At 55.1% G+C, this 17,571-nt stretch overlaps 1 protein-coding gene across 2 annotated transcripts in view; it reads right to left on the reverse strand.

Moving 5' to 3' along the window:
• Positions 1–14,211, reverse strand: part of PPL (periplakin) — a 45,667-nt gene extending 31,456 nt beyond the window's left edge. For both annotated transcript variants that reach the window (XM_072835636.1, XM_072835635.1), the window contains exon 1: positions 14,052–14,211. In XM_072835636.1, the coding sequence (XP_072691737.1) occupies positions 14,052–14,113 (62 nt within the window). In that variant the 5' untranslated portion in view covers positions 14,114–14,211. The remainder of the gene's footprint in view (positions 1–14,051) is intronic.
• Between the last annotated feature and the right edge of the window lie 3,360 nt (positions 14,212–17,571).

Consider the following 17,571-nt stretch of genomic DNA (forward strand, 5'->3'; position numbering starts at 1 on the left):
GTAGGATGAAGAGCCCCGTTGACATGAGATTCCTGGCGCTAGTTGGGGAAAATGGGGTGCAGCCCGGCCAGAGGGCTGCCTGGCATCTCCGCAGAGCCCTGGGTTGGGTGTGAGGACACCCTGAGGGACAAACAAGGCCTTTTGGGTTTGAGCCTGCAGGCACCAGCCTGGAACAGGCGCCTCATTGTGTCCCCAGGATGTAGTCAGAGCACGGACACTGCAGGGAGGGAGCCTGAGAGCTCTAAACGGCATCAGGTACCCGGTTCTGTCACCAGGAGGTGGAAACTAAATAACCATAGCCCAACCTGCTCTGCTGGTGGCCGCTCAAACCCAGGAGCTCAGCAGCAACGCAGGCGCTGTCCAGAGAAGTGGGGACGGAGGTGGAACCCGGGTCATCTAGACCACGGAGGGAATAGATGGGCAGGAAAAGAACAGAGGCATCTCAGGGGACCCTCACCCCCCCATCCTGCTGCCCAGTCCTTCCTGCTTTATTTTGTGCAGGTGCTTCTTGCTCTTCCTCGCGGCTGGAGGGGCGGTATGACCCGGTGCTCAAGCACCCAGACGGAAGACAGCTGGCCTGGAGGGGAATCCTGACTCAGTCCTTCCCAAGCTGTGAATTGCTCAGCCTCTCTGAGCCTCAGTTTCCCTGTCCATCACGGGGGGGGGGGGGGGGGGGGGCGGGGTGCATCCCGTTATGCATGCCACGGGGCTCTGCCAGGGTTGAATGAGAGGGCACTGCCACATGGAGAGCCTAGGCTCTCTGCTGCCACATGGGGTCTCTGTCCAGGGGGTGACAAAAGCCCGAAGGCAGATTGCACTGGCACCGGGGAGCTAAAAAAAAAAAATTAAAAAATTAAAAATTAAAGACCCCAGGCCACCGTGCCATTCACACTGATCCTCATGGGAGCCAAGACATGCTTTGGCTCCTCCTTTCGGACATCGCCTCGCCCGGGCATGGGAAATTCCCAGGTAACTTCAGTATTTGGAAAGGTCTCCTCCGATCCCTGCAGGGAGAGGCTGGGTGCACACCTGGGCAGTGAGGCCACTGGGAAGATGCGGATCCCAGGCTCGGTCCCACTGCACCGCCTTGGGTTTGGGCTTAGAATCAGCTGTGGGATTCGAAGGGTAAGGCTTCCAGCACAGGCGTTCTGGCTCCCTGAGCACCGTCTCCTGTCTGTGGGAGGGAAACCGCGGAAGGGGAGGGCAGGGAGGGCCCGTCTACCTGGTTGTTCAAGCAGAACCCAGAACCGCCCAGATCCCGGCCTTTCCCTTCCCTCGTTCCACTGGGAACAGACCTGTTGGCTCTACCCTCCTTTGCCCTGTGGTCTCAGCCTGCTCGGGGTTGCTACGTCTTACCTGGACCAATGCAACAGCCACCCCCAACCATCTGCCTGGGCCCAGACCCTTGCTGCCCAGGCCAGCTGCAGCACATTTCAACAGTGCACCTGATCTTATCACTGTCCAGCCTGGAACTTGCCAGAGCTCCCCAATGCTCTGAGAAGAGAGCTCATACTCCTGCCCATGGCCCACAGGACCTCCAGATCTCAACCCTGTGCCCAGCCCTTTCTGCCTCAGGGCCTTTGCACTGGCTGTGACTTCTGGGTTGGGGTGAGGTGGGGCGGTGTCTCTGTTTGTAGATCACCTCTAGGACCACCCTGGCTAAGACTTGGTTTACTGACCACATGCCCAACTGATCCACTCAGTTTGTCTATCTCTGTCCCAAGCTCAGCAGCCACCAGAAGGGCTGGCTTCCCGGCCTCCTACCTCCAGGAGAGACCTAGGCCCTCCAAGGACTCCATGAATGGCCAACCCTCCACCTGGCAGTGAGAGCCTCCCTTGCTGCCTTCAGCTCTCCGTGCCCAAGTCATGCGGAACGAGTTGACCCATTTTCCTCTCTATCCTGCGTGCAGGGAAGGAAACTGAGTCATCCTGGCACAGAGAAAGACATAGACTCTGGTGTTGCTCTGCCCTGGGTGGGCTCCTTAGCCTTTCCCTGCCTATTTTCTCGTGTGTGAAACGGAGATAAGAATCTGCCCCACCCCAGAGAGCTGACACAATTCAAGGAGATAATCCTTATAAAGTACCTTGGATGTGGCAGTCACGTCACAGAGGCTCAGGACTGCTGGGCCTTGGTCTATCTGGTTCACTGCCACGTCCACAGCGCCCAGCACAATCCTCATCCCAGCAACAAGGCAGTGAGCTGCGCCCATGTCTGGTGTAACCAAACGTGCTATTTCTCCTGCCTACCTTAATTTCCTCAGCCATAAATAGGGTTATGGTGTCTACTGCGGAGCGGCAAACAGAAAGACACATCTAACAAGCGGCAAACGTCCCCAGGTTCCTACTGTCCTACTTTGCGTTTAAGGTCACCGCTGCCCAATAGAAAGAGGCTGCGACAGCCATGTTTGTAGTTAAATTTTTCCAGCATGAGAAAAGTCAAGAGGGGACTCCTGGGTGGCTCAGCAGTTTAGCGCCTGCCTTTGGCCCAGGGCGTGATCCTGGGGGCCCGGGATCGAGTCCCGCATCGGGCTCTCTGCATGGAGCCTGCTTCTCCCTCTGCCTGTGTCTCTGCCTCCCTCTCTCTCTCTTTGTGTCTCTCATGAATAAGTAAATAAAATCTTAAAAAAAAAAAAGAGGGTGCTAAGCCAGTTTTGTGGGATGACGGGCCCTGTAACATCCTTTTCCAGGCGTGACTCTGTCGCTCATGAATAAATAAATAAATCTTTAAAAAAATTTTTTTTAAATTTTTTTAAAGAAAAGTCCAAAGAAACAGGTGAACTTAATTTTTATACAATTTGTGGTTTGACTTAATATATCTAAGAAATTATTCTGACAGGTAGTCGACAGAACATTATTAATGCGCTATTTTGCATTCCTTGTTCATCTTATGCCTTCCAAAGCCTGGCATGTAGTTTTCACTCGAAGCCCATCTCAGCTCATGTGGCTAGTGGCTCCCAAGTATTACGGTGCAGTTCTAGGTGATTCTGTGGCTTCTGGCCACTTTGCTCTCAGCCCATCAGTTCTGCCATAGATGCACAGAGCACCTAGGGGTGCTGCTCAGAGCCTGGTACGTAGGGACACTCAGTAAATGATCATCCCTGTGCTCTCTGTCACCCTCTTACCAGACCTACACAGGTTGTCCAGACACCTGCCCCAAGGCCAGGTCAGGTCTACAGATTCCTGGCTCCTTGACTTCAAAACAATCCAGAGCTCCCAGCTGCACCCAGCAGAGTATGGAGCCTGGGGATAGAGTGCCAGGTAAACCACACCCGGGGCCCCTTCCCATGCCCCTGGAGCTGGAGCATCCTTGCCCACAGGCCACAGGGCAGAGCCAGGGGCATCTGGCTTGCTCCCAGCCATCCCTCCCCTTAGGCGAGGAGAACAGCCTCTTTCCTGCCCTGGCCTCTTTCGTGACCTGCCACTCTGGGGAAGAGATCACACCCCAGAGGGGTGCTGCAGCCCTGCCATAAGTCTTCCCAGAACCGCTCTGTCCCCCATCCATCACAACTCAGCTTTCTCTGTGTGTAGAGACAGGAAGCGGCGGGCACAGGGCACGTCTAGTAGGAACCGCCTTCCCTCCTCAGCCAGGACCACCTTGCCTTCCAGGCCTGAGTCAGTCCCCATGTTCCCTCTTGGTCACGTCTACTGTCCCTCCCTTTTGGGGTTAATTCTGTTTCAGTGGGTGTGCACAGGAGCAGGGGAAGGGTGGGCAGGAGCCATCATTTTTGGAATGTCTGGAATGCATAGGAGTGCTCACCTCTCCCCAGAACCAGCCTCACCCTTCCCAGAGCCCACAGCAGAGGCCCAGCTGCCTGCTGGCCAGGGTCATCCCCTTCTGGGTCCTGCCTGCCTCTAGGGCCAGCCAGGGCATAAGCAGCTCCTTGGAGACATCCAGACATCCAGATAATCCAGAGGCTTATCTCTGATGCTAGTTGTCCCTTGGCCCCCATTTTGTCCCTCCCAGACATCTGTCCTGCCTCTGACGCGAAGGCACACATAGTAGGCACTCAGAAAATGATGGCTAAACACGAAGCACCTGCTAGGTGCCAATCACCCACTTGGTCCCTTCACAAGACCCACTGAAATCTTGGCGTCCTGGGAGAAAGGCACCCTTACAGTCATTGGCAATTCTCTCTCTCTGTCTCTTTTTTTTTTTTTTTTTTAAGATCTTATTTATTTATTCATGAGAGACACACACAGAGAGAGAGAGAGGCAGAGACATAGGCAGACGGAGAAGCAGGCTCCCTGTAAGGAGCCTGATGTAGGACTCGATCCCAGACCCCAGGATCATGCCCTGAGCTGAAGGCAGATGCTCAGCCGCTGAGTCACCCAGGTGTCCCTAGGCCCTTCTCTTTTTTAAAGATTTTATTTTCAAGTAATCTCTACACCCATCGTGGGGCTCGAACTCACAACCCCAAGATCAAGAGTCTTGTACTCCACCGAATGAGCCAGCCAGGTGCCCCCACTGGGGACTTTTCTTAATCCTGCCTGTTAGGCCATAAACTTTTGGACAAGTAAGGATGTACTCATCTTTTTCTTTTCAGATTTTATTCATTAATTTGAAAGAGAGAGAAAGAGTAAACAAGAGGGAGAGGGAGAGAAAATCTGAAGTAGACTCTGCACTGAGGATACAGCCCGACACGGGGCTTGATCTCATCAATCTCATCGATCTCACGACCACAAGATCATGACCTGAGCCGAAACCAAGAGTTGGACGTTCAACGGACTGAGCCACCCAGGCGCCCCAGGACAGTCATCTTTTAGGGAGCCCTTCATTGTCCTTAATTCCAGGCCTTGCATAGGCTTGGGCTCAACAAATAGCTATGGAACTGAGCAGACATTTGATAGGATGGCCACAATTCCTATCCCCCCATTTTCCAGATGAAGATAACTGCAGCTTGGAAGGGATGAGAAACCCACCCAAGGTCACACAGCTGGGAAGTGGTGGTGCCAGGATTTGAACAGGCTCCAGAGCCACCTTCTCAGAACAAGGGTGACCAGTACCAATCCATGAAATGACAGGGAGACATCAGGGAGACAGGACGAAGCAGCAAGGCGTTCACCACTCAGGGGAGGCCCAGTGATTTACATCTCATTGGCATCCGACTTGGTACAATTAATCCCAGTGGTTGAGTCATAGTGGTGGTGACTGACTCAGATATTCTCCTAAGATGCCATCATGAGGGGATCCCAATCTGTCCCTCTGAGGAGGCCTTTTGGGAGAAAGAATCAGCACAGAGGGAACATCTCCCGGGGCTCTACCCTGCCCCAGTACCTGACACATGTTTCCACTTTGATCCTCATAACAACCCCTCGAGGTTGGTACTATTATTGCTCCCAGTGAACAGACTGAGCCTAGGGAAGAAGGGCAACTTGCCTGGGGCCATTGGACTAGTAAGCATCCAGACTGGTGACTGCTGTCACCCTAGCCAGTTTTCTAGATAGTCAATCACTGCCAAATAAACTTTCACCCCTGCCCCCAATTCCTTATCATCTCTCTGCCCCTCTTACAGGCCTTGGGGACAGGCCCTTCTTCATTACCTACCTCTGAAATCGGAGTTCACATGTTGAACTCCAAACCTATGCAAGGCCTGGAATTAAGGGCACTGCCCACACCACACACACATACCCGCCCCCCCCAAGACAGATAAGTCCAAGGGCTTACAACCTAATAAGCGGGATGAAGAAAAACACCCTGAAGACTATAACTGCAAAGATCCAGATTGCCTGGGTCAGTATATTTTCATCCACTGTGTCCTATTTAGACTTTATATCCTAACCTAACTGTAAAAATATAGCTTGATCCAATAAAATGCAGGAAAAAAGTCAAAGGAAACATGATAAATAGGAATTACAAATTACCATGGCAGGGGTAGGTCCAAACACATCAGTCATTACAATAAACGTAAATGAGTTCAACTCTCCTGTTGAAAGCTAAGACTCTCAGCTGAGAATACAAATACAAAACAAAAGCCAGCTCTGTGCCATTTTATAAGACACATACCTGAAACAGAATGATACAGGAAAGTTGAGAATAAGTGAATATAGCACAACAGACCAGGCAGCTGCTATTGAAAAGGGAAAGCAAGCTGCACGTACCTCAAGAACAAGACAGATCAAAGTAATCAGTGTGAACGTGGGGTTCACACTTCTGGGTACACATCCAAAGACTGAAGTGTGGGCCACACCCCAGATATTCTGACTTAATCAGCCTGCGACAGAGCCTGGACATTTCTTTTAAAGCTCCCCAGATGATTCTAATGTGTAGCCAGGGTTGGGAATCCAGAAACGAACCACAGTAATGCATCACAGGATTACAGGGAGCAGACTGAGGAAGAATCTCCAGATCTCTACAGGAAGAAAGTCTTATAAGAAAGCAGTATACAGGAAGCATCCAGTAAATACCAGATTGATTGGTCAATTGACTGATACTCTCCTTACTAGAAACTTCCATGGTAATTAGACAGTAAAATCCTCCACACCCAGCTATTAATCCTGAGGAAGTATATCCTAAACAGAGAAGATTGCTGGCTTAGTAACTACAGCTCCGTTTCCCGGCCTAATCTGTTTCCGCCCAGCAAAGCCACCCTACCTCCAGGCCCGTGTCAGGCGTGTGCTTTCCGGCTCTCATTACCCCCCACACAGAAGTTCAAGCTGCCTTGGGTAACATCAGTGCTAGTCCTGAAGATTTTTGTAAGGTTTAAATAGGGCTGCAGCCAGTCTTGGTGCCCTTAAGGGTCAAGACGTCATCCTGGCTTCAAGACCAGGAGTGCCAGTCTCCATTTATTAAGCACAATCTCCATACGTGCCTGGTGTTTTATACACATTGTCTCCAGACCTCCACAAGCTTCCACTCCTCCTGTTCCACAGATTCAAAACAGACCTTCCACCACTGTTTACTGAGCGTTCCTATGTGGTTGGCACCGTTCTTGGGGGAATGGAGTGACTGCACGACATGCAAAGTCCCTGCCTTCATCAAGCCGAGAGAGGGGCGGGAATGTGGCCGGCAGCACAGGGGACAGGGGCATAGCTCACACGCAGCACAGCTGGGCCTGAAGGGCAAGTCTGCGGCTCCCAAATTCAGGCTCTTTCTACTCTACCCACCATGCCCGCAGAACCTGCCCCTGGGCCTCGGTGTCCCCCTCAGTGACATGAGAGCTTGGGTTGCCCATTTTATACTTGGGAAGAGTCAAGCTCCTTATCTGGAGCAGCAGGACTGAGCCCTCTCAGTTCCTGGCACAAACCTAGAACCTTCCCCCAACTTTCAGTTGGAACCAATATGTCCCCATGCCCAGGACGGAGAAGTGAAAACTATAAAAGCTATGAGTCTGAAATCCGAGCCCAGGCCACTGGAGCAGCAAGAAATTCCACACATGACTGTTTCTCTGCAGCCATGCAGCCTTTCGGGGTCAGCAGGCAGCAGGCTGAGCAGCGAGCCAGGGAGCAGCTGGGTGTGCAGCTCATTTGTAAGACCTGAGAAACACTCTACCCAGGGCAGGTGGGCCAGGTGGCCAGCTGGGACACTTGGTGGCCAGCCTGCCTGCTCGTAGCTCAGAATGCCCATGTTAGGGCAGCTCCGAGTCTCGGGCAGGCTACCAAAACTCTGAGCCTCACCTGGAAGAGAGGTCAGGGTAGTGTTATCTAAGAAATACAACATAATCATTGGCAGCTGCCCCACGCCAGGACTCAGCCTTGAGCCTCTCACACATTTATACCCTTCCCAGTACCCCTGCCACCTTCCTGAGACTTCCCAATTGTGTCTCCCAATCCAGCACCATCCTGCTTGTCTTCCATTCTTGTTCCTCTGGCCTCAGGACCGGTCCTCCCGGGCTCACCTCCTCTTTCTCCCACTACTGACTGGACTCTGAGACACAGAGGACTCCAGGCTCCCTTCCAGGCTCCAGCCCACACTGTTCCTGCTGTCCGCTCTCCTTGTCCACCCCACTCCTCACTTTAAAAGACCTGAAAACTCATGATCTAGCTCAAGCACGCAGAAAAGTACAGAAAAGAATCCTATCACCAAGACTTAGCTGATGTTCCCATGTTGCTATATTTGCTTTAATTTTTGTTTACAAAGAAATATAACGTTATCACTCATTATCCCCGCAGCCCCCTCCTCTGGGGCAGGGTAATTTTGGAGCTGCTGGTTTCCTCCCAAGCCTGTTTCATGTTTTCACTACATACCTATGTCTGCATCCTGAAACATTATGTTGCTTTGAATGAATGTTTTTTAAAATGTGCATAAACATACTCTACGTATCCTTCATTGGCTTTGTTCGCTGATGACTTTTCAGGCTTATGTTATGCACATGGCTGCACACCTACTCCGCCTCATCCCCCTCGGTGCTCCCTTGATCCACCCACCTCCTGCTGGTCCTCCAGAAGCCCTCGGGCTGGGTCAGGGCCCCTCTGCCTCCACTGTCTCAGCACTCATCACCCTGCATTATCACCGCCTGTTTACTGAGCACACAGAAGAAGGTGGCTGGGTGGGGTCAGGGGTCATCGGCACTCTCTGTTCAGGTGCTCACATTCTGTCCCACCCCCACCTTCTTGGTCGGAATGCGGAATGCGTGCGTGTGCACACACCCGTGTGTGCTCTGTGAGAGGTTTAAGGAGGGAGAGAATCCTAGCAGGCCCCCACGGATCACCCTCACTCATTCATTCGTTCAGCACGTGAGCTACACCAGCCAGTCTCTAGGGGGGAGACAGACATCCATTCCCACTTGGCCAATGGGCCAGAGTCAAATGGCTGCTGAGCTAAGGACCAAGGAGATGGACAAGACGAGAGGTTAGGGAGGGCTTCCCTAAGGAACAGAGACCAACCAAGAAAGAGGAGGAGAAATGAGCCAAGAGGGATGGGAAGAGCATTCCAGGCAGGAGAAAGAGTGTGGACGAAGGCCATGTGCCTGGATGCAGTGTGGAAAGGACAGGGTAGGGGGCACACATTCCTGTGTGCAGGGCTGCAGCAACCAGGGCCTGAGAGCAGAGGCAACCCTGGCACAGGGTTAAGCAGCAGGGACAGGAGCAGATCTGCATTTTACAAAGAGCTCCCTGGCTGTAAAGGGAGAAGGGACTAAGGTGTCGGGGTGGAAGCAAGAACTGTGAAGAGGCTACTGCAAGTATGCAGGCAAGAGGGCCTGGGCAGCCAGCTCAGCAGGCAGGGCTAAGTGGAGGGAAACGCAGGGCTGGCTCCACCTGGGGCACCAGAGGCCTCCCACCCTAGGCCCAAGGGGGTTTATTCTTTTTTTTTTTTTAAGATTTTGTTTATTCATTCATGAGAGACAGGGAGAGGCAGAGACACAGGCAGAGGGAGAAGCAGGCTCCATGCAGGGAGCCTGATGTGGGACTCCATCCGGGGACCCCAGGACCATGCCCTGGGCTGAAGTCAGGCACTAAACTGCTGAGCCACCCAGGGATCCTCCAAAGGGTTTTAAACACAGAAGGGCCACCTAAAGCAGGAGAACAAAGACCAGAGGCCATTTCCCTCTTCCCCCTCCAGAGACAGGCTGGAACTGGCAGGCTGGAGCAGAAGGGAGCTGGGAAGCACAGGTCCTCCCCTCTTGACAAGGAGCCTTGGAAATGCTCTTAAAGGCAGCTCCCCACCCCCACCCCCACCCCCATCCCCCGCCTCGGTGGCCAGGGCCCTCTGGGTGCCCCTTACCCTCCTTAGGGCATTGGCTAAATGGTATGAATTGGACTAAGCCTCTCCCCCAAAACTTCCTGTCCCCAGATGCTTGCCCCTGACAATGCTCGAAACGCCACCATTAGGAGCCATTCTAAAGGTTCTGTGCTGTTCTGTTCTGAATCTAATTTATCAGGTCTCCTTCCCTCTGCCAAGAGAAGGGCTGGGCAAGTGAGGGCAAAGCCAGAGAGAGGGGAAGCAGACAGGGTTGCTGGGGCGGAGTCAGGGAATACAAAAGCCAGTGACTCCACCATCTGGCCTGGGGCAGTCCCTGGAGAGGAGACCCAGGTGTGGGTGGGAAGACCTAGTTGCCCTTCCCAGGGGCTCCTGGGCCCCCAGGATCGACCACCTGTGAGCTATGAGCCTGAGGTGAATGCCTTTACTCTCGGCCTTAGTGTTACCGTCTGTGAAATGAGACACCAAGGCCAGGTTTGGCACTGCGTCAGGATGAGACACTCTAGCACCTATGGCCATGCCGGGCACACAGTAGGTGCTGGAGAAACGACCTCGGGGACGACTCCAGTACAAGTCACCCATATGGCTGGAGGTGGGCCTTGCAGACAGAGGCCTTCCTAGACTGTTCAGGCTTTCCAGCTGTCACCGACCGATCCCTGGGTGCAGGTGCGTCTCCCTGGGTCTGCTTGTGGGAGGGCCACCTGGATGCCGAGGTGATGGATGAGAGTCAGCTGGCCTCCTGGCCCACCGAGGGAAGAGGAGACCAGCTATCTGGTCGGCTTGGGGCTTAGCACTCGCCTTACCCTTACTAGTGTGTGACTACTCGTCCTGGCTGCTATGGTTTACCGAGCACTCACTGTGAACCAGGTCTGGGGCTGCACACCCAGCAACCTCACAGGTGCTCTCATCACTCCCACTTCACAGATGAAGAATCTAAGACTCAGAGATGTTAAGTGACCTGCCCAAGGTCACACAGTCCGGAGGGGCAAAGCGAGGGCTTGAACTCACACCTGGCTGACACCAGACTCTGGGCTCTTAAACACCAAGAGGCTCAGGGTACCCCAGCTTGCTTCCAGGAGGCCACGCAGCCCTTCCCTAGCTCTTAAAGCCTTGGGACCCTGCCACTCACACAGGGAGGCGCTGTTAAGGCGAGGTGATTCTTGCAGGATGCAATCGAGGTGAGGTTGAGAGGTGAGGCCAGGCTGCTGGGTGCTTACTGGGACCCAGGTCTGGGTGGAAAGGCAAAATTAGTCCCATTTTACAGATGAGGAAGCTGAGGCTCAGTGAGGTCAGATTTCTTTGCCAAAATCAAATGGAGGCAGGATTCAGTCCAACCCCAGAGCTGGATTTTAACCATTCCACTCCTCCCCAGGACAGGTCGGATACTTCCCCAGGAAGTCCAGCCTGACCTCCTAGGTCTCCACCGTAACCCTGACAGCTCTTACTGCAGACCAGTCCCCTGACAATGGCACCTGAGCCATCGGGCTAGAGACCTCGTCCATCCAGCTCTATGTCCTACAGCCAGGACACAGTCCTGTAACCACTAGTAATTAAGCATAAATCCATCAAGTACAAGGAGGTAGTCAATGTCTCCTCCACCCCCTCCCCCGGGAATGGCAGCCCTGGAGGTATACAGTGCACAGCCTGTCCATCGGCATCCAATCCAATCCCAGGTGCGTGGTGAGTGACTTCTCTGCATTTCTTCAATAGTTCTAACCACTGCAGCCACCGTAGATCGAGGCCTCCTAGAACTCTGAACTCTTTCCCTGTGTTATTTCAATTTTCATGCCAACAATATCATCCGGCAGGAACTATGCTTATGCCCTTTCTACGCAGGCGAAAACACCAGCTCAGAGGCCAAGCAGCTCGCCCCAGGCTGCATAATCAGGAAGGGGCAACTGGTAGGGGCTGCAGTCTCAGCGGTGGTTCAGGACAGACCTTCCCTGCTGAGCTGGATGCCCAACCTCAGCTGCAGTGACCTGCACCATCAGCCTGACCCTGTCATTATCTCAGGTGTGAACATCAGCTCCCACACCTGTTATTAGGAACCAGGGTGACAGGAGCAGCGGGGTTCACCAGGTCCTGGCCCTCCTCAGTTTCAGATGCTAAAAGGTTGACAAACAGGGAGGGGCAGTTTTCTCCACAGAGGGCTCTTCTGTGGCTGCCTGGCTTCTGGGTCCTGGGGCCCCTCAGCTGAAGGCAGTGATGCTGCCCCTCCATCTGGGTACTTTCTGCATGCTAAGGGCATTCTGTCCACTGTCACATTTATTTGCTCCCCACCAAGACCCCATGGAGAAGATAGATTTGCACCGTCCCTACTTTGCAGATGAGGGAGCTGACCTGGGAGAGGCCCCTGACTTGCCTACAGCAGCAGTGGCAAAGCTAGGATCAGAAGGGAAACATTCTGCTCTCCGGGCCGGAGCTCCCACCCACCTTGCCATGCTGTGTCTTGCTTGGCAACCCCACCCTCCCTTAGACAAAGGAGGCCCCCAAGAAACTCAGGATGAAAAAGCAACTCTCAAGGGTCAGTGTCTCCATGACCAGTGACCACATCGTAGAGCTAGAAGGACAGTGCTAGGCACCAGGTAACACTCAAAAGGTTCTTGCTGGGAGAATGGAGCAAGAAGCTGTCCCCCAGCCCACAACCCAGGCTATGAACTTGTCCCCACTGAGGGGCAGACGTGGAGGGACACACTGGTCTGGGGAGATCAGGTAGGGAAGCACCTAGGCCCTATTCAGGGCTGTGCCTGTGCCAGGCCATGGAGCCCAAGGGAAGAGCATCTCATCCCATCCCGGGGAGAGAATTGGGAAGTCTTCCTGGAGAAAGAAACCTCAAAGCTGATATCTGGAATCAATGGCTGTCAGCCAAGGACAGAGGGTGGCTGCTTTGGGCCAGAACTGTGCAGGGAGGGGGAAGGGGGAGAGAGAAGCGGAGGACCCTGACTCCTTTGCCGCCCGGGCCCTTGGAGTCCACACAGCTGTAAAGGATGGGAATTCCTTCCTTCCTATCCTCTACTGGGAAAGCTAAGATCCTCCCAGCTCATATGAGCTCATCACCACCTTGTTAGATCCAACCTTCTATTAGAGGGACAGGACAGAGAGCTGGAGGGATTGGGGTCTGGAGGGATGGGGGAGGCAGAGGGCAGGGTGAGGCCTGGCCCATCTCCTGGTGTGTGGGTGTGTGCATGTGTAAAGGACTGGAGGGGCCCGAGTCTTGGTGGGGAGAGAACAGAACAGCCCTCCGTGGCTGGCACAGAGTGTGTGATTGTGCAATGCTCCAGGGAACAGCTCCGGGACTGGACGGGACCCCAGCTAGGTTTGAGAGCCAGCTGGACTCAGCCACAGAGGAGCAGCATGCAGGGCCCTGCCCAATCTCTGGGGTTGTGAAAGCCTGGGGAGGCTGGGGGAGTGGGGGACTCTAGAGGGGGAAAATAAATGCCTCTGAGCTTCGAACAGCCCAAAGGGGAGATGGGGACCCTGAAACCACAGGGTGGTGCAGTTTCTGGAAAAAGCTGGAACTCACAGTAATGGAGTGCCCAGGCCTGCCTGCACCTGTCTGAGAGGTCTCCCTGGGCTGGACCACAGGAGAATGCTGGAAGCCCTGGCCAGGGTCTTCTCACCTTCTTCTGCGCCTGGACAGGAGTGAGGACCACCGTGAGGCCACGTTAGGGTGGATGCTCCCAAGCAGGTGGGCAGTGCAGTTTGCTGAGTCTCCCACCTGAATGAAGCTTGGTAAAGTGCACCCTCCCTAGCCAGGAGCCCCCACCTCATATCTGCGAGACTCAAAGTCCGGCCCCTTCCCTCAATCTCAGCATCTGCAGGAGGCTTCCCTGAACCGGTTATTAAGTGAATACATTAGGCTTATCAAAAGGACGTGGGCCGCCGCCGAGTGAACGCAAACACATCGAGACATGTCATCGCCTTCCCAGGCCGCCTGGGAACCTGCGGCGGAGACGCGGCCAGCTGCCGGGCCGGGGGTGGGGCGCAGCCCTGGCAAGTCCTGCAGCGCGGAGCTCCGAGGACGCCCGGGCCCCGCGCAAACCCCGGCGCGGGAACAGGGGCGCCCCCCCGACCCCACACACCCGCGGGTTGTTTCTGGCGGAGCTCCGGAAGGCAGTGCGGCAGCTACCGGGGGCCGCAGGTGGCACGGGGACCCCCGCGCGGCGCGGCCCCAGCGAGCGGGGAGCACCTGCGCGCGCTCCGCCCCGCTTCCCTCCCGCCCTGAGCCCCCGGGCCGGGCGCCCCTGCCTCGGGGGTCGTCCTCCCGCGCCCGCTGCCCCCGCCCCGGCGGGCTCCGGCCCAGGAGAGCCCCGGCGCCGGGCGGCCCCGGGAAGCGGAGGTCCCCTCCTTGCAGCTCGGTCGTGCGCCGTGCAGGGGACCCCGGGGCTCGGGTCCCCCCGCCCGCGCCCCTCACCTCCGCGTCTGCACCGTGGGGCTGTATTTGCCTTTGTTTCTCTTCCTGAAGAGCGAGTTCATGGTGGCGCTGGCGGGAGCGGCGCCGGGAGCACCGGGGCACCGGGGGCGGCGCAGGTGAGCGGGCGGCGCGCGGGCCCCTAGTGCGGAGCCGCGGCCGCGGCGCGGTGCCTACTCGCGGGGGGCGGGGCGCCCGAGGTCCGCAGCTCCCGGGGCGGCTCCGGAGAAGGTGGCGCTTACCTTCTCGGGGCGGGGCCACCGGCCGGGCGGGGCTTCCAGGCCCCTGGGGCGCAGCGGGGGAGCGCCCAGCCGGGGCCCAGGGGACGCCGCCCACCTCGCGGGCCCGCACCGCCGAGGCCCCTCGGCACACCTGGCCCCGGGCCCCGCGGGCCCCCTGCAGGAGGAACCCCGTCCAGCTCGCCGCCGCCCCCCGCGTCTCCCTCCGCGCGGGACCCGTGCACGTGTGGTGGAGACTGGTGGGGGGGTGCACGGGGGGGGGGGCAGCCTGAACTCCACGGGGGTCGCAATCCAGCAAAGAGACCGCGCAGCCCGCCTGCCTGATTCGGATCCCCCCACCTCCGCCACCACAGAGGGTCAGCCGACACCTGGCAAGACTTCTTACCGCCCCCTGCCTCGGTTTCCTTACTTGGTAAACACTGATAACAACTGCCCACAGCCCAAAGGGTTAGGAGGAGAGTTCTAATCCTTTTTTAAAAATATGTATTTATTCATGAGAGACACAGAGAGGGAGAGAGAAGCAGAGACACAGGCAGAGGGAGACGCAGGCTCCATGCAGGGAGCCCCATGTGGGCACACCCTGGGCCGAAAGCAGGGGCTTAACCACTAAGCCACCCAGGCATCCCCCTAACCCTTTTTAAAGATATTTATTTATTCATGAGAGACACAGAGAGACAGAGAGAGAAGCAGGCTCCATGCAGGGAGCCCGACGTGGGACTGGATCCCGGGTCTCCAGGATCAGGCCCTGAGCCCAAGGCAGCGCTAAACCGCTGAGCCACCGGGGCTGCCCTCTGAGGGTTGAGAATTCACACACAAGCGCCTGGCTCGAATGTGCAGGAAGTGCGGCCATCTGGGGTAGACAAAAAAACCCTTTGATAACTCCAGGCCCCCGCAGGATAGAAATACTTCATGGCTGGTCATAAAAGTGGCTGGATTCTGGTTCAAAATTAACGACGTTACAGAATACTGCCAGCAAATGCCCAGGTTAAATTGTGTGCCGCCGTGCACCCGGGCTAGCTGCGTGCCAGTTGAAAAGGGACAGTGAACGGAGTCTGGCAGTGAGCCCGAGGGGGCCTGGCCGCTGGCAAGGCTCGGTGCTACCTGAGAGGGCGGTGGGGCTGGGGTGTGAGCCCAGCTGGAAAGGAGGAGCAATGAGGTCTGCCGGGGAGGCAGGCAGGGGATCCTAGTCCTCAGGCCAGTTCCTGCCCGAGATGTTTTTATTTATAAAATAAGGACATTGGCATGGAAGTTGATTCCCAAAGGCTTTTACTGCCCCTAGACCCCAGAGCATCTGAGAAACAGTGCCCTTTACACTATCCCTGGTCTCTGCCACCAAAGGACTTCAGTATCAGTGTTACAGAGACTCTAGGACAACCTTAATGAGGTGTCAACGGGCGGGCTTATGGGGGTTTGTGACTCTTCATAGCTTCTTTCTTTCTTTTTTTTTTTTTTTTTTAAGATTTTATTTATTTATTCATGAGAGACACAGAGAGAAAGGCAGAGAGGAGAAGCAGGCAGAGGGAGAAGCAGGCTCCATGCAGGAAGCCAGACATGGGACTTGATCCCAGGTCTCCAGGACCAGGCCCTGGGCTGAAGGCGGCACTAAACCGCTGAGCCACCCGGCTGCCCTCATAGCTTCTTTCAAAATGTGTGTGTCCATATGTGCATCTTTCTTGGGGAGGGCCTGTTGCTTCCAGTGGGTTCCTTCATCCACTGGATCATCAGACACTAACATTCTCCCAGCTTTGGCTGCCTGGTTCCGCTACAATTATAAGAAAAGGAGGAAAAATAAATTCAGCAAAGTTGCTTTTTTCTCAAGGGATGGGACCTGGAAGGCACCAAAGGACTCAGATCCAGCCAGCTGGCACTGGTGAACAGGTGTCAGGTTTTCCAGTGGGAGCGGGGGAGGGAACCCGGGGCCTGCAGAACCTGAACGCAGCACAGAGCTTACCCACCCACACCCCCCTCCCCGCAGCCCAAGCGGGTCATAGCCAGGGGCTCAGGAGGAGACCCTGTTGATCCCTCCTGGGCATGTGGCAACTCTGCCTGGAAACCCTTTCCTGATTCCCCTCTATTACCTATCCCTTCAGGGGGGGTCTCACATGGGAGCTAAGGGGGGATGGGATGCTTTAGGGGATGTTGGTGACAGGATGGTTGCTATGGAGACAGCCCTGGAGACCCCCTGACGGCCATGGGGAGAGAGTAGTTAAATAACCCGTGGTGGGTCCACACCAGGAGACCATGCAGCTGGAAGAGAATGAGGGGCAGATGTGGACACACGTGGTCAGACACCAAAAGCAAAGTGCAAGGGAGAGAATATACACGTGTATAATGCACAGAAAGCTTCTGGGAGGATCCACAAGAACCTGTTAGCTATGAGGCCCCTCAGCAGGGACAAGAGAGAAATATGAATTCTCGTTGTATACCCTTTTACAGTACTTGTATTTTATTTTTTATATTTTTATTTTTAAAAATCTCTTGATTTTTTTATATGTGGTTGAATTGCCTGTTCAGTTGCTTTTTTTAAAACTTGTTTAAAAATGACCCACGTTTGGGGCAGCTGGGTGGCTCAGTCAGTTAAGTGTCTTCTTTCTGCTCAGGTCATGATCTCAGGGTCCTGGGATGGAGCCCCGTGTCGGGGGGGGGGGGGTCCCTGCTCAGCAGGGAGCCTGCCTCCCTCTCCTGCTGCTGCTTCCCCTGCTTGTGCTCTCTCTCTCTCCTCTCTCAAATAAATAAATAAAATCTTTAAATGACCCAAGTCTGGCCTTCCCTCTTTCCAGAGCTTCCCCTGCTGCCCTCTCTCCTCTGCTCCCCCCAATCCTGGCTTTATGCCCATATCTCAGAAGGTCAGACCTTCTTACTGGACTGGGAAATACTGGTGGGTAAAGGTTATGAAAGACTCAAAGCTTGGGCAGGGCATAGAAGAACCTATGCCGAAGCAGGAAGCTGCTCTACTGATGGTCTAAGAACTGAGACAGAGTTACAACTACAAAGCACACCTGGATGACTCTGGGAAGAAGAGCCTTATCAGGGCTCCAAAGATGGGGAGGAGCAGCCTGAGAGACCCGGGTTGGAATCCTCGCTTGGTCCCTCCTCCCTGTGTGATCGTGGGAAGTCATCTTGCCTCTCTCAGCCTCAGTTGTCCTCATCTGTGAAATGGGCACACAACCATAGCATCAACCTTGGAGGGTGAGCCCCCCATGTGTTAAGTGCTTAGCATGCCCCCAGCCGTTAGTGAGGACTCAATAAATGGGAGGGGGTACATTTGTAGCTGGGGGCTTGAT

This window comes from Canis lupus, chromosome 8, assembly GCF_048164855.1.
Source record: "Canis lupus baileyi chromosome 8, mCanLup2.hap1, whole genome shotgun sequence".
In the NCBI taxonomy this organism is placed as follows: Eukaryota; Metazoa; Chordata; class Mammalia; order Carnivora; family Canidae; genus Canis; species Canis lupus.